Below are 13,330 nucleotides of genomic sequence, written 5' to 3' on the forward strand. Positions count from 1 at the left end.
ATTAATTGTCCACTTTCATAAACAAAAAAGAATAAAAAGATAAAGTTCTAAATGTCTTTAATATATGTGGATATGATTAAAAGAGAAAAAAGAAAGGCAAAACTGAAAAATAAACAAAAAGTACAGTACTTTTATGACATTTTCTTAAACTGTGTATTTTTTGTTTGGTGACAATAAATATGAGACGAATGGAGTATAATATAATGCTTCGTTCCATATTGATAGTTCACTATTTTGTTTTGATTGGTTCCAAATTAATATTTTCATTAATTAGTAGATAAGAATAATATGATAAAGTTCCTTTTATACATTTAAGTTTTATATTTAAAATATTGATTTCCTAAATCAATACTCCTTCCGTCCCATATTAATTGTCCATATACAAAAAATACACCGTTTAAGGAAATATCATTAAAGTACAATATTTTTTATTTACTTTCCACTTTTACCCTTATATTTTCTATCTCTTTTAATCTTATCCACAAACATTAAGAACATAATAGTGGCTTTTTGTGGGAAGGAATGAGGATTCTTGAAAGGTTTAGATCCGTTTGATTTGGAAAAGAAATGGGTGTTTTTGATAGGGATGGAATTGGGAAAAGATGGTTTGAAAGAATTGACTGAATTTGGGTAGGTTGAAGGTTGGTTGAAATTTGGTAAAATTGAAGGGTGTTTGAAATTGGGGAAGGTAGAAGGTTGAGGGGAATTCATGTTTGACAGATGACTAGATGAGTAACAAAAGATGAAGAGTAAATCGGCATAGATATGTGAATAATATTAAAATTAAAGAAAAATAATGATAACGGAGTACGAGTACTTTTTATTATTATATATTTTATTAATAAATATTATTACTTCGTATAATTATAACAATAAATAAATATAAATATAACTCTTATATATTTTAAGTTATAAATTATAAAAGTAAAAAGTTCTACTCCTATAAAAAAATGTTGAAAAGTTGAGAGAGATGTGAAAAGGTGGGGTATGGGTGGATTGACACGTCATATTAGGAGGGGTAAGAGGGGTAACCCCCTGAAATAATTGAAACCATGAGGCATCATATTTTTGGAACTAGCAACATGGCCCAAACTCTGCTACTTATGATGACAAGATACATGAATCCGGTCACGATTTTTCACTTAATTTCACAAAGTTTCGTCTTCAAATCCTTTGTTAGCCAACTTTGGCAATTTACAGCTGTGACTGTAAATGTACATTACGTGTATGAACACGTGTGTCGGTGTCATATATCCCTTGATACAGGGCGATACACAATGTATGCATAGATATTTCACGTAGATATTTTTCCTAGATAATTGTTGCAGATTTCGTGACAGAAAGATCGAGTATCTATTTTTAGCCTATCTTCTTCCTCGGAGACAAGGAGGGGACAGGGGATGCTCAGCCACCCCCAATGGGCTCAAAAAATTGTATATTTATTTAAAATTGTTATATACTACTCCGTATATTATTAAATCTAAAACAATTAGGCAAATAAATATTCCCGTAATTATATTATATTATATTATACCTTATATCTAAAATGCATAGCACAAATTAATAGTAACCTCAAAAGTTTCACAAACCACCCTCACTCTTTTACTTACTTACATTTTAACCCCAAAAAAATTATATAAAAAGCATAGCACAAACGAATAGTAACCTCAAAAGTTTTACAAACTGCCCCCACTCTTTTACTTACTTACATTTTAGCCTCAAAAAAATATATAATAGTTAACTTTATGGTTTTTTATAAACTTATCTCAAACTTTTAACATTTTACACTTTAACCATTAAACTTCTCATTCATTATAAATCGACTACATACTTTATATACTACCTAATAGACAAAAACGATTAATAGTCACCAGGGGTGCTTTCGTTCTTTCACTTTTTCCCCCCTTTTCCACCTTTTTTTTTTAAAAAAGCCCCCATAGTTTGTTCAAATATTAAAATCGACCCCCCAAACAGGGGGTAAAGTGTCAAATACTCATTTTCATAAAAAAATTTAAAAAAACTACACTCAAATATTCAACGGGCCATATCTTCTCACTCGCACCGAGTTAAATTTTTCTGACACCATCGTTAAACTCGAAACAATTTTAGGAGCACATTGTCACTAACTATACGCAAATCAGACGCTTTTTAAAAAACGCTAAATATTTGAGGTACTTTTCATACACGTCGATTTTGCGTTAAATTTTTAAAAGTCGACAATTCCATAGTGAAACGCGGAGATGTACATATATTGTTAATTTAAAATAACATTTAAATCTTTCACGGATTATACCTTTTAGTTCGACTCGAGTTGCGCTTCAACGATATCATCGTTAGCCACAAAATAATTTTACAAACTAAACTCAATATAATACATTGAAAACCGAACCCCGGCGCGAAGCGAGGGTTCGAACACTAGTTTAAGCTAATAACTAACATTGAATAAGTCAAAAAGATATGTCATCTTCTCTATTTAATTTAATTTACACAATTACATCTTTTCACTTTCTGTGCGTAAGTTCTCCGTCTTTTACATCAAGTTACCGCCGAAGTCCGAACTCGTAAGTCGTAAGTTCTCCGTCTTCTATTTTTTTACAATGTTCCATCCCATAATTGTATGTTCTATACTTCTATTTGTATTAATATATGATGGATTTGTTCACCAGCAGATTATATTATTCTAATTTTTTAATTTCCTTATCATAATTGATAATTGTACTATTTTGATTATTAATTTTGAGTGTTATTTATTTAACTTTTTGATTCGTTTGAGTAAGTTATATGCTGTATTTTTGTTGTTTATAAGTTTATTGATATGAAATTAATACATAATTTTAGGTTAAAGCATGGGTCCCAAAAAAACAATCCTTAATTTTTTTACTAAGACAAGTGGTGTTCTTGATGATCAACCATCACATGAGAAAGATGATGATGTTAGCCTGTTACGATAGACGCTAATAATACGGAATTCCAACCGAATGATGATAATATAATGGAAGAGTCTCCTACAATTGATGTTGAAAAAAATGATAACTCAAAGCCTAAGGAGTTCAAGTTAGATTCATTAGTTAGAGATCCTGGTATACGGCCTTCAATAATGGAATATCCACGTAATCAACGTGATGAGATTAGACGAGAATATATTAAACTTGGACCTTATCAACTTCATAAGTCAAATTATCCTCTAAGTGCTAGTGGTTCAAAGGGTAATCGAAGCTTTCAATCAACTTGGTTTGGTAGATTTTGGTGGTTAGAATATTCTCAAGAAAAAGATGCCGCATATTGTCTCCCATGCTATCTATTTAATAAGAAGCCTGTAGGACGAGTTGGTTCTGATAAATTTACTGTAAAAGGGTTTAATACATGGAAAAAAGTGAATTGTGGTAAAGAATGTGCTTTCATCAAACATGAAGGTAAAACTCCTGCTTCGGCTCATAACTTTTCTGTTAAATGTTATGAAGATTTAAAAAATCAGTTGGGTCATATAGAGAATGTGATAGAGAAACATACTACTCAAGAAATTATGGACAATAGACTGAGAGTTAAAACTTCTGTTGAAGTAGTTAAATGGCTCACAATGCAAGCTTGTGCTTTTAGGGGTCATGATGAGAGACCAAATTCAGCAAATCAAGGAAATTTTTTGGAGTTGTTAAAGTTTATTGCTTCTTATAACAAGGAAGTTGAGAATGTTGTGTTGCATAACGCTCCTCAAAATGCCACGTATACGTCACCAGATGTGCAAAAGGAAATTTTGCATATTTTTGCTAGAAATATACAACAATCCATTCGTGATGAAATTGGGAATGCGAAATTTTGTTTGATAGTTGATGAGTCCCGAGATGAATCTAAGAAAGAACAAATGGCAATTGTTGTGATATTTGTTGACCGAGATGGGTATGTCAAGAAAAGGTTTCTAGACTTGGTTCATGTCAAAGATACAACAGCATTGACCTTAAAAAATGAAATCTTGTCATCTCTATCTTTTCATAAACTTGATGTTCATGATATTCGTGGGCAAGGTTATGATGGAGCTAGTAATATGCGTGGGGAATGGAAAGGGTTACAGGCTTTAATGTTGAAAGAATGCCCTTGTGCTTATTATATACATTGTTTTGCTCATCAGTTGCAACTAGCTTTAGTTGCAGCATCTAAAGAAGTGGTTGAAATGCACAAATTTTTTAAGAATTTGAACTTCATTATAAATGTCATTGATTCTTCTGCCAAGCGCCACGATCAATTACAAGATGCTCAATTATTTGAAATTTCTCATTTGGCCGATATTGGAGAGCTTCAGAGTGGTAGAGGAGCTAATCAACTTAAAAGTTTACAAAGACCTGGAGATACAAGATGAAGTTCACATTACCGATCAATTTGTAGCTTGTTGAGATTGTATGGTCCTGCCATTATAGTATTACGTGACATTGCTATTAATGGATCTACTTCTTCTCAAAAAGGTGATGCTTCCTTTGCTCTCACACAGTTAATGTCATTTGATTTTGTTATTGTTATGCATTTGATGAGGAAAATAATGAAGAAAACTGATAAGCTTTGTCAAGCTTTTCAACGTAAATCTCAAGATATCGTTAATGCTTTGGATTTGGTTTCCACTACAAAGACATTAATTCAAAATCTAAGAGATCAAGTATGGGAATCACTTTTGAATAAAGTTGTTTCTTATTGTGAGGGTAACAATATCGAAGTCCCCGAAATGTCTCGAAGTTACAAAGACGTAATTCGTTCTCGTTCTAAAGAAGACAATGTGACTGTTGAGCATCATTATCGAGTTGATGTATTCTTTGCTGCTATTGATAGTCAACTGCAAGAGTTAAACTCTAGATTCAATGAGTCTGTGACTGAACTTCTTCAACTCAGTGTTGCTCTAGACCCTAAAAGGCCCTTCAATAAAACTGATATTTGCAAGCTAGCAAAAACATTTTATCCTTTGGACTTTACTGAGCAAGAAAATCATCGGATAAAAAATGAGTTGCAACATTATGAGCTAGACGTGCCTAATCATCCACAGTTAAAAAAGGCTCGTACGATTGCAGAGTTATGTAGAGACCTACAAGAAACTAGGAAGAACAAAGTGTATCCGTTACTTGACAGGTTGATTCGTCTTATATTAACGCTTCCAGTTTCAACTGCAACAAGTGAAAGAGCTTTCTCGGCAATGAAAATTGTGAAAACTAGACTTCGTTGTAGCATGGGTGATGACTTTCTAAAAAGTTGTTTGCTATTATATATTGAAAGAGATATTGCTGATATCTTTACTACGGATGAGATAATTGATGCTTTTGCTTCTCAAAAACGTAGACGTGTCCAACTTATACCACACAAGGTACAATTCCTTTAATATACTATATTTTACCATATGTTTATCAATATTTAACTAATTCTGACTTTTTAACTATTATTATTCACAGGTTACTTCGTGAAAAATATTGTTTGGCGTGAGCAAACTTTGTTTATTTTTTGCATATTGTTTTTGACATCACTTATGTATTTGGTTTAAGTTTACGTTTTTTATATATAAACTAGTTATCGTTGTTTACTATCTCAATATGACACTTTATTATGATGAGTGAATTGAGTTTTCTTTTTAATTGAGTAAGCCACCCCCATCGTCAAATTCTGGCTCCGCCCGTGTTCTTCCTTATCATGTCAAAGCATAACATGAATTTCCTTTTAAAAAGGTCAAAGATGACCGAGTAGAATGCAATCCTTAGTGAACGACGACCAAATTCCTACATTCCTATCCACATATATCCAAACCAAGTTAAAAGAGACACGTGATCAAAAACAATTTTATATTTTACATTGACCAAACCATTTTGACAACAATATAGAACACCCTTAATTTCAGCTATGTACGTAGCAGCGTACATAATATTACAACGTACTTAATGACCATACTGGTAATATATGGTAATAACTAATAACTAATAAGAGTAAACCTAAAAAATCCTAAGGCGAAACATAGATTGATTTGGCATTATTAGCAACTAAGCTAGATAGATAGTTTAATGAAGGGCATTCAGGGACGGAAAAGCAAACAGAGTGAAAAGGACGTCATGCGTGTCACTATGATGTAGTCGCATTAAAAGTTGACATGAGCAGACATCACAAAACTTTAGTCCGTTACACACGTGCTCACTTCTCAATGCCCCGCGAGTTGGTCATCAATCATTTGACGATATGCATACATCACCTGATGCCTCACCTGGTCACCTACATGAAAATCAATTCATTCTGCAGACCATTTTATAATAAGATGATGTGCAAGTGTATGGAATTTTTAAGGTAGGATGTTCATCTACGTGCTCCTAAAGATCGAAAAATCTAATATTAGGTCTATCAAACAGAAAGTGATTCACTGCTTATATATTAGAGTTATGTACCAACATTCAAGGGAATTGTATAGGATTACATATTAATTATTAATTAAATTAAATTGTAACTAATAATAGAAGAGATATGAGATCACACTGCGCTGGTTAAAACTTCATATTTTGGAATGTTTATGAAGACAAACTTATAGAGAACCAAAATTCTAACATGATCCATGTGTAGTATTGTTCTAAAGGGAACACTAAACAATTAAGGACCTTGAAAATGTATTCTTGAATAGTCAAAGTCTGTTGCTGGAACCAATTCGTTTATTCTTTTCATCATACCAAGTGTAGAAAATTAAACAAAGAAATTAAGTCATGCCATAAAACATATTCTACTGCAAGAGACCAGATCAACGGAGGTAAATCAGTAAAATCTATCCAGGTTGAACTACTGAACTACACATAAGCCCATATAGATCATGTGTTTACGAAGACTGAGCAATTGTTGGAACAGAATATAAGGTTAAACACTTGCAACCAATTAATTAGATTCAGACAAGAATTTCAAGAGTAGATGTTTTTGCACAACCTTGAACTTTTGTACAATCTGATGCTAGACTTGCACAGTTGCACAAGGCATACATGGATGATGCTGACTTATACATAGAAGTCAACAGTTATATGTTATGATCAAGAATTCGAAACATGAGATCCACGATCCACTAGAACATGCATATGACATTTAGATAGGAGATGTTTACTTCTTTTTCTGTATTTCCTCCTGTTTCCATTTGCCTTTTGATAGGAAAGGATGTCTGATTCTACGTCTCTTAGATACTGATCAATTTTGAGATTAAGTGACAAAGAAACAATAATTTCACTTACTGAATTAAGAGTAAAAAAAACAGATCATTAAGTGGAAAGTAAACATGCCCGTAATCATTCCTCAAACTACCAATGCAAATACATTCCTACAAGAAATGTTGTGTTTGGTGCACAGAGAAAAATGTCAGAGTCAAGAAACCGCGAAGAGACATTTACGCTCCGACTGGCCGGCAACAATGCAGTCATTATATATAACTTATAACTTCACCATCACAAAACACAGGTGACGAACACACACAAAGCGTTTCTGGAGCAAGATACTAAATCACTAGTTTCTAAAGATTCTAGGGAAAGAGAGCAACGGTCAGTGATAACTGCACTGAGTTTACAAAAGTAAATACCCGCCCACATAAACTACACACACAAAAAACAGGTGATGAACACATGCAAAGCGTTGGAGCAATACTTAAAACGTATGTAAATAGCCAGTTTTCTACATAATCTACCATAACAAGTGATATATAAATAAGCAATTATACAATACATATTAGTATATCCTAATTTCAATGCTAATAAATGGTCGGTAAAAACCATGTAACCTGAATCATTTTCCTACAAAATTTGCTACTCCATAGTTTTTCACAATTTAGTCCTTACACACTAGATGAAAATAAAGACAACGCCAACAATCCTAGCGCAATTTGACAAGGAACTTCAAAAAACCCCATGAAGTAATTCCATATCTCATTAGTGCAAGAGCACGATTATCCTGAATAATATAAAATTATAACCATTTGTTGGAATCATCGCCTGCACACAAACAGTAACTAGGAGGAAAAAATATTTACCATAATGAAGCAAGTGTTGCTGGAATTTAATCTTCTTCCATGGGAACATCTGGGATATCGAATCGATCTTCGTCTATGGTTTTGTTAATCACCGAAATAGGGGAAGGTGATAAAAAGTTAAGAAAATACTAGTAAAACTTGGTCTATCATGCACGTACCTATAATAGATACTCATTGTTGAGTTATTAACCCACAAGTTTATGACAAACCTCTTGCAGTTCAAACCAACCCAACCCATTCCAGCCCGATAAAGAAGTCAACCACTTTAAACCATAACCAGCCAAACCATTTTATATTATTTAATAGCTATAAAACGAAAATTAGAATATCTAACCATTTTATATAATATTATTTAGCAACACACACTTTATCACATTGTCAACAACTTAACGATAACGATCATAAAAAGTGTTGGTTTTAACATGCTGCATATCCACTTTGTTCCATTACCCAACCCAGCAAACACCTATTTTGTATTATATAACCCCAAAATGAACATTAGACTATCTAACCATTTTATATTATTTAATAAGGCACTCTTTATCACATTGTAATCAACTTAATAATGACAGCGAACATAAAGAGTTTGTTTTAACATGCTACATATCCATTTTGTTCCATTAGACCATTTTTAACGCGACGTCAGAGGGGTCCCGTCAGGCTCTCTGACGCCTCTGATGCCCCTAACACGGCGTCAGGCGAAACGCCCATGGTCGGATTTTTCACGGAAAAAAAGGCGTCAGGCGACGTGTCAGTTTTTGATTGGGCGAATTTTGTAGCCGTTGGCTAACGGATATTTTTGTTTTTTTTTTTAAAAAAAAATTTACTTGTATTTAAATCTATATAAACCCATCAAACCGCATCATTTTTAACACATCAAACTCTCCATTTTCTCTCATTTTAACACTTTCATTCAAAAATTTTATGTAACTAGATGACATAGTATTTAATTAATTCGGAATCCGATTCGGAAGACGAGCGTATTGTTGCACTAATTCAAGAATTAGAAGGTGAAGATGCCGAATTCGAATCAATTTATGTAATGGTTGAATTTTATGAGATATTATTTTGTGATGTCTTTTATATTTTATATGCATTTTATTTTATAAAATAACTTTGTATTCATATTTAATATAAAATAAAAAAGAAAAAATAAAACTGGTAGGACCCACAGTTGAATGACACAGAAAAGGGAAGGGGCGTCAGGGTTATTTTGTGTCAGAAACTGACATGTGCCACGTCACATGCGGATTGTACACACAATCCGCCTGTGACGTCACAGGCAGGGTTATTCATGGTCTTACCCAACCCGGTCGACCCCCTATTTTTCTACCACTGGTCCCAAAAAAGATCATGAAATGGTCAATCAAAAGGATATAAATTGACATAAGGTCGTCCTCTTTTTCCCCACGGTTACGGCTGTTATTCAACTCCCTTAAGATTTCAGGTGTGACCTGCATCAAACGGGATCACCTTTTCTCTTAGCACTTTCACATATTAAAACCTAATTAGCTACTTAAAAGATGGCGACACAATACCAATTTATGTCTCTGTTTCTTCACAAGATAATGGATGTCATCTTTTTGCTCCTTTGTCAATTCATGTTTGTACCTGCGAATAATTAATCATTAATATTCAAAATATGTCACTATTCAACGATACCATTGTCATGTAAGATTATGCCCATATGATGAACAGATAATAGAGTACAAACTGAACCTTTCCATAAAGGCAAGAAGTGACTGATGCCAGATCACAGGCATATCTCTAGAGTCTTCACAAAATCTCATAAAATGTGCAATCATTGCATCAATAACTCGATATGGCAATGCATATTTCTTCTCAACTAACAGCTTTATGAAATAACTGCATCAGGAAACCATTATTAATAAAGTATACCTAGTTGATAATCAGGACATAAGGTAACTCTGGTTTATAGCATGTGCAAACCTTGTTGTGCCACCATACTCCATGTCTGCAAGTTTCATTAACGCAAGACTGCACAGTTAGACAACGCTTTAGTTATATTTCTGGTCATATAGCACAAAAGGCTTAAGTTTTTAGAGTTCTAGTATAATTCTTTCGCTTTTCCTGTTTCAACACTCTGATAGTTATTCGTATTTAAACTAAAGTTGACAATGACACCTCGAATGAAGTGGTGGAATGGACACTTTTTGAAGAATGCTTCCGATAATAACTGCTTCTCTCAAATTACAAGTCCTTGACTACAAAAAAAGATACAAAAGTCTCTTAAAATTAAACTCAGATGAACTCATTTTAGTCAAAATTTGATAAATTTGTACCTCGCATAGAGGAAACAAAATTCCTTTGTTAAAAGCAGCTGGTTTGTATACAGCCTTTTTCAAAGCTTGATACAATGCAAAATGGAGTTTTTTGTTCTTCCTTATATCTTGCCTAATACGAGGGAGTAAAACGAATTTGTAAAACTTCTCCACTTTCTTAGAACTCATATTTGAAGCAAGGATTCGGGTGGCTTGGTACACTGCATTGGGCGACCATTTTTCTGGTTCGGTTAAGTATAGAAGTTCTTCCCAATGTTGCTTTGCTGGTATGCTTTTAAAGGCTAATGGCAATTTTCCAGAGGTATATTTCTTGAAAATTTCTCCAACACTATACACCATGTTAGACATATAAACAGTCAATATATTTATTATCAAATCCCTAGAATTTGAAAGATAGACAGATACATCACCTCTTGTATATTTCTATGATGGAATCATCCAATTTTGGCAAAGATTGAGTTCCTGCGGATAGACCTATCTACCAAGGTTAATCGATAAATATAAGTAAACATACGGATCAAATATCATCACAACAAGAATACTATAAAACAATAATAGAATTGTGTAAAAAAACTACATTTTATACAACATAAAAAACTTGTGCTAGTTCACCTGTCTTGCCCATTAGACAGGTGTCAGTATTCAGTAACATTGAGAAAATCAACCCACTTATAGTAACCGGGTCTAGATGGCAACTCCCAGTAGAACCATATTATAATACCAAAAAGATCAGAAAGTACAATAACCAACCACAGGAGAAACAGGCTCTGTGCTACTTAACCGGCCATACCCATTTGACCACTGTCGTTAATACTACCCTCAACAACCAATTTGAACCCATTTAAATGTAACCGGTCCAAGATAGGAACATCTAATAAAACCAATTTATAATGACAAGAGCTTTGTAGAATAATCAATACACCCTAATTCAAGACTATAATAATTAACAAGAAATTAAAACCTGTAGGCAATTGATCTTTTTCTTTGATCTTCCCCACAATGATGTCAGCTAAAGTTCGCTGGGGTCGTGGATCCTTAGAAAAGAAAGCTTCCAGCAACTTCTCGTCAACCTCATTGATTTCTTCCTGTATTGCCATACTTATTGTCATACTTAACTACACATAATTTTGATATTCACATAGCAGATAAACGTAATATGACAACTGTAAGCAAAATAATTGCACCAAATGCAACATAATTTAACTGCACCTTAATAATTCTCACATTATACTGAAACATATTGAAGAATGGTTAGCTTCAAACAGAATGTGATTAAAGTGTAAACATGCAGAGTCTAGCCCGAGCTTGACTAAGCTCAAGCTCGACTCATTTGAAATTCAACAAGCTCAAGCTCAACTCATTTCGAGCCTAATATAAGCTGGAGCTTGAGATTGGACAGTTTGATATTATACAAGCTCGAGTTCAGCTCGAATACTATTATATTATAAAAATAATAATAATAATTGGTGTACATAGATGAAAGACTCGTTTAGGCTCGTGAGCCTGTTCGAGCTCGAGCTCGTTTAATAGACGATTTGCAAAATATGTTCACCCAAAATCTCAAAAATAATTGGTAAATATGATGTGTAAGTAGAATTAACCCGGTAAATATGATGTGTAAGTAGAATTAACCCTATGTGATGTGATATGAATAAATTAACCCTAAATGAAAGGCTCGTTTAGGCTCGCAAGCGTGTTCAAGCTCGAGCTCGTTTAATAAACGATCTTCAAAATATGTTGAACCAAAATCTCAAGAATTATTGGTAAATTAAGGGCTGTACAATGAGTATAAACCAAGAAACCCATCTTATATCACCCCAAACCCTCTTCTCTTAGCCCACACATAATATTTTATATCTACAGATAATTCTTGAGATTTTGAGTGACACGTTAAGAAAATTATGTAAACTTATATGTTATCAAGGCAAGTAGCTTAGACTCATTTACACCCCTAAATGTGATAGTATAAATTAACCCTGAATTCTGTAAACTTATATGTTTGCAATATGTAATATAAGCTTAACAACAAGGTAACTTATATATATATATATTTTTATACAAATTTAAAATAGTAACATGTAGCAATTAAACATGAATTGTGTACAAAATTCTACAAACAAACCTCATAACCACCAAACTGACTATGATTGTCAGAAAAACCAGCAAAATTATCAACATCATCGTCGTCATCATCATCATCAGCATGAGTTTGAGTAACAGGTTCTTCAGGGAAAACAATGTTATTAGGGTTTTCAGCATCTGTTTCTTCCTGAATCTCCTTTTGTTGAATTAAAGCTTCCTTCAATATCTTCGAACTCATTCCCGCAGATATAAGCTACATAACAATTACTACAATATATCATTTATAATTACACGTATACATGTAAACGTATGTATGATGAATTGACCATGCCTATTGAGACACGTACCGTTTCTTCATGTTGATGTTGTTTAGCCGGTTTTTTGGTGCGCTTTTTTGAGGCAGAAATGTTGGTGTCGTCGGATAAAAAAGGTTGGGGATTTTGAATTCGTTCGCGTTTTTTCCCCATTGATGGATCGGAAAGTTGATTTCACGAAGGGAGTGATTTTATGATGTTTAATTCACGGCTGCAAATACCCTACCAAAACCCTAGCTTTCCAGTCTCTATGAGTAAAATAGAATTAATCTGGTTTTAAACGGTGTGTAAAGTAATACGTAGTAAGTAAATAGAGCTTCGGTAAAGTGATTACGTAGTAATATTTTATTTTGGTAGTATGATTTTTGAGTGTTGTCTAATTTAAGGGTCCAATTTCCTCCTTTATGGAGTATTATTGGTTATCCTAAGGAGAAATATCGAATTTGGGAGTGGTCATTTTGTGGGTGTATGATTTGGGACATAAGAGTTGTGTATCCATTAAACTGGTTTGAAGTCAATCAAGTGAAAATATTAATGGCATTGATAACGAATAGGTCATTTACAGTGGGTGTAAATTGAGTCGGCGACTTTATGGGTAATTTGGGTAGCTCGGTTTGATATCGTGT

The 13,330-nt window shown here is 33.4% G+C and overlaps 2 protein-coding genes across 4 annotated transcripts; one reads left to right on the forward strand and one right to left on the reverse strand.

Annotated features, from left to right (window-relative positions):
* The first annotated feature begins 2,992 nt into the window (after positions 1-2,992).
* Positions 2,993-5,435, forward strand: LOC139853151 (uncharacterized). Its single transcript, XM_071842530.1, has 3 exons — positions 2,993-4,322; positions 4,410-5,338; positions 5,424-5,435. Exons 1-3 carry the CDS (start codon positions 2,993-2,995, stop codon positions 5,433-5,435), a joined length of 2,271 nt encoding a protein of 756 aa, XP_071698631.1.
* Positions 5,436-7,648: 2,213 nt separating this feature from the next.
* On the reverse strand, positions 7,649-12,938 carry LOC139886126 (bystin-like). 3 transcript variants are annotated; one of them, XM_071869870.1, is made up of 12 exons: positions 12,738-12,938; positions 12,431-12,643; positions 11,270-11,393; positions 10,719-10,782; positions 10,309-10,636; positions 10,151-10,230; positions 9,956-10,003; positions 9,725-9,871; positions 9,544-9,616; positions 9,384-9,459; positions 8,006-8,111; positions 7,649-7,926 (listed from the first exon to the last, which is right to left on the reverse strand). In XM_071869870.1, exons 1-11 carry the CDS (start codon positions 12,855-12,857, stop codon positions 8,032-8,034), a joined length of 1,353 nt encoding a protein of 450 aa, XP_071725971.1. In that variant the 5' UTR covers positions 12,858-12,938; the 3' UTR covers positions 7,649-7,926; positions 8,006-8,031. The 3 variants fall into 3 exon arrangements, 2 of the variants coding, with proteins under 2 accessions (XP_071725971.1, XP_071725972.1); XM_071869871.1 differs by having other exon boundaries at positions 12,431-12,657; positions 12,738-12,855; XR_011772282.1 differs by lacking the exons at positions 7,649-7,926; positions 8,006-8,111 and having other exon boundaries at positions 9,544-9,615; positions 9,729-9,871.
* Between the last annotated feature and the right edge of the window lie 392 nt (positions 12,939-13,330).

The sequence above is a fragment of the Rutidosis leptorrhynchoides genome, chromosome 1 (genome assembly GCF_046630445.1).
Source record: "Rutidosis leptorrhynchoides isolate AG116_Rl617_1_P2 chromosome 1, CSIRO_AGI_Rlap_v1, whole genome shotgun sequence".
NCBI classification, from domain to species: domain Eukaryota; kingdom Viridiplantae; phylum Streptophyta; class Magnoliopsida; order Asterales; family Asteraceae; genus Rutidosis; species Rutidosis leptorrhynchoides.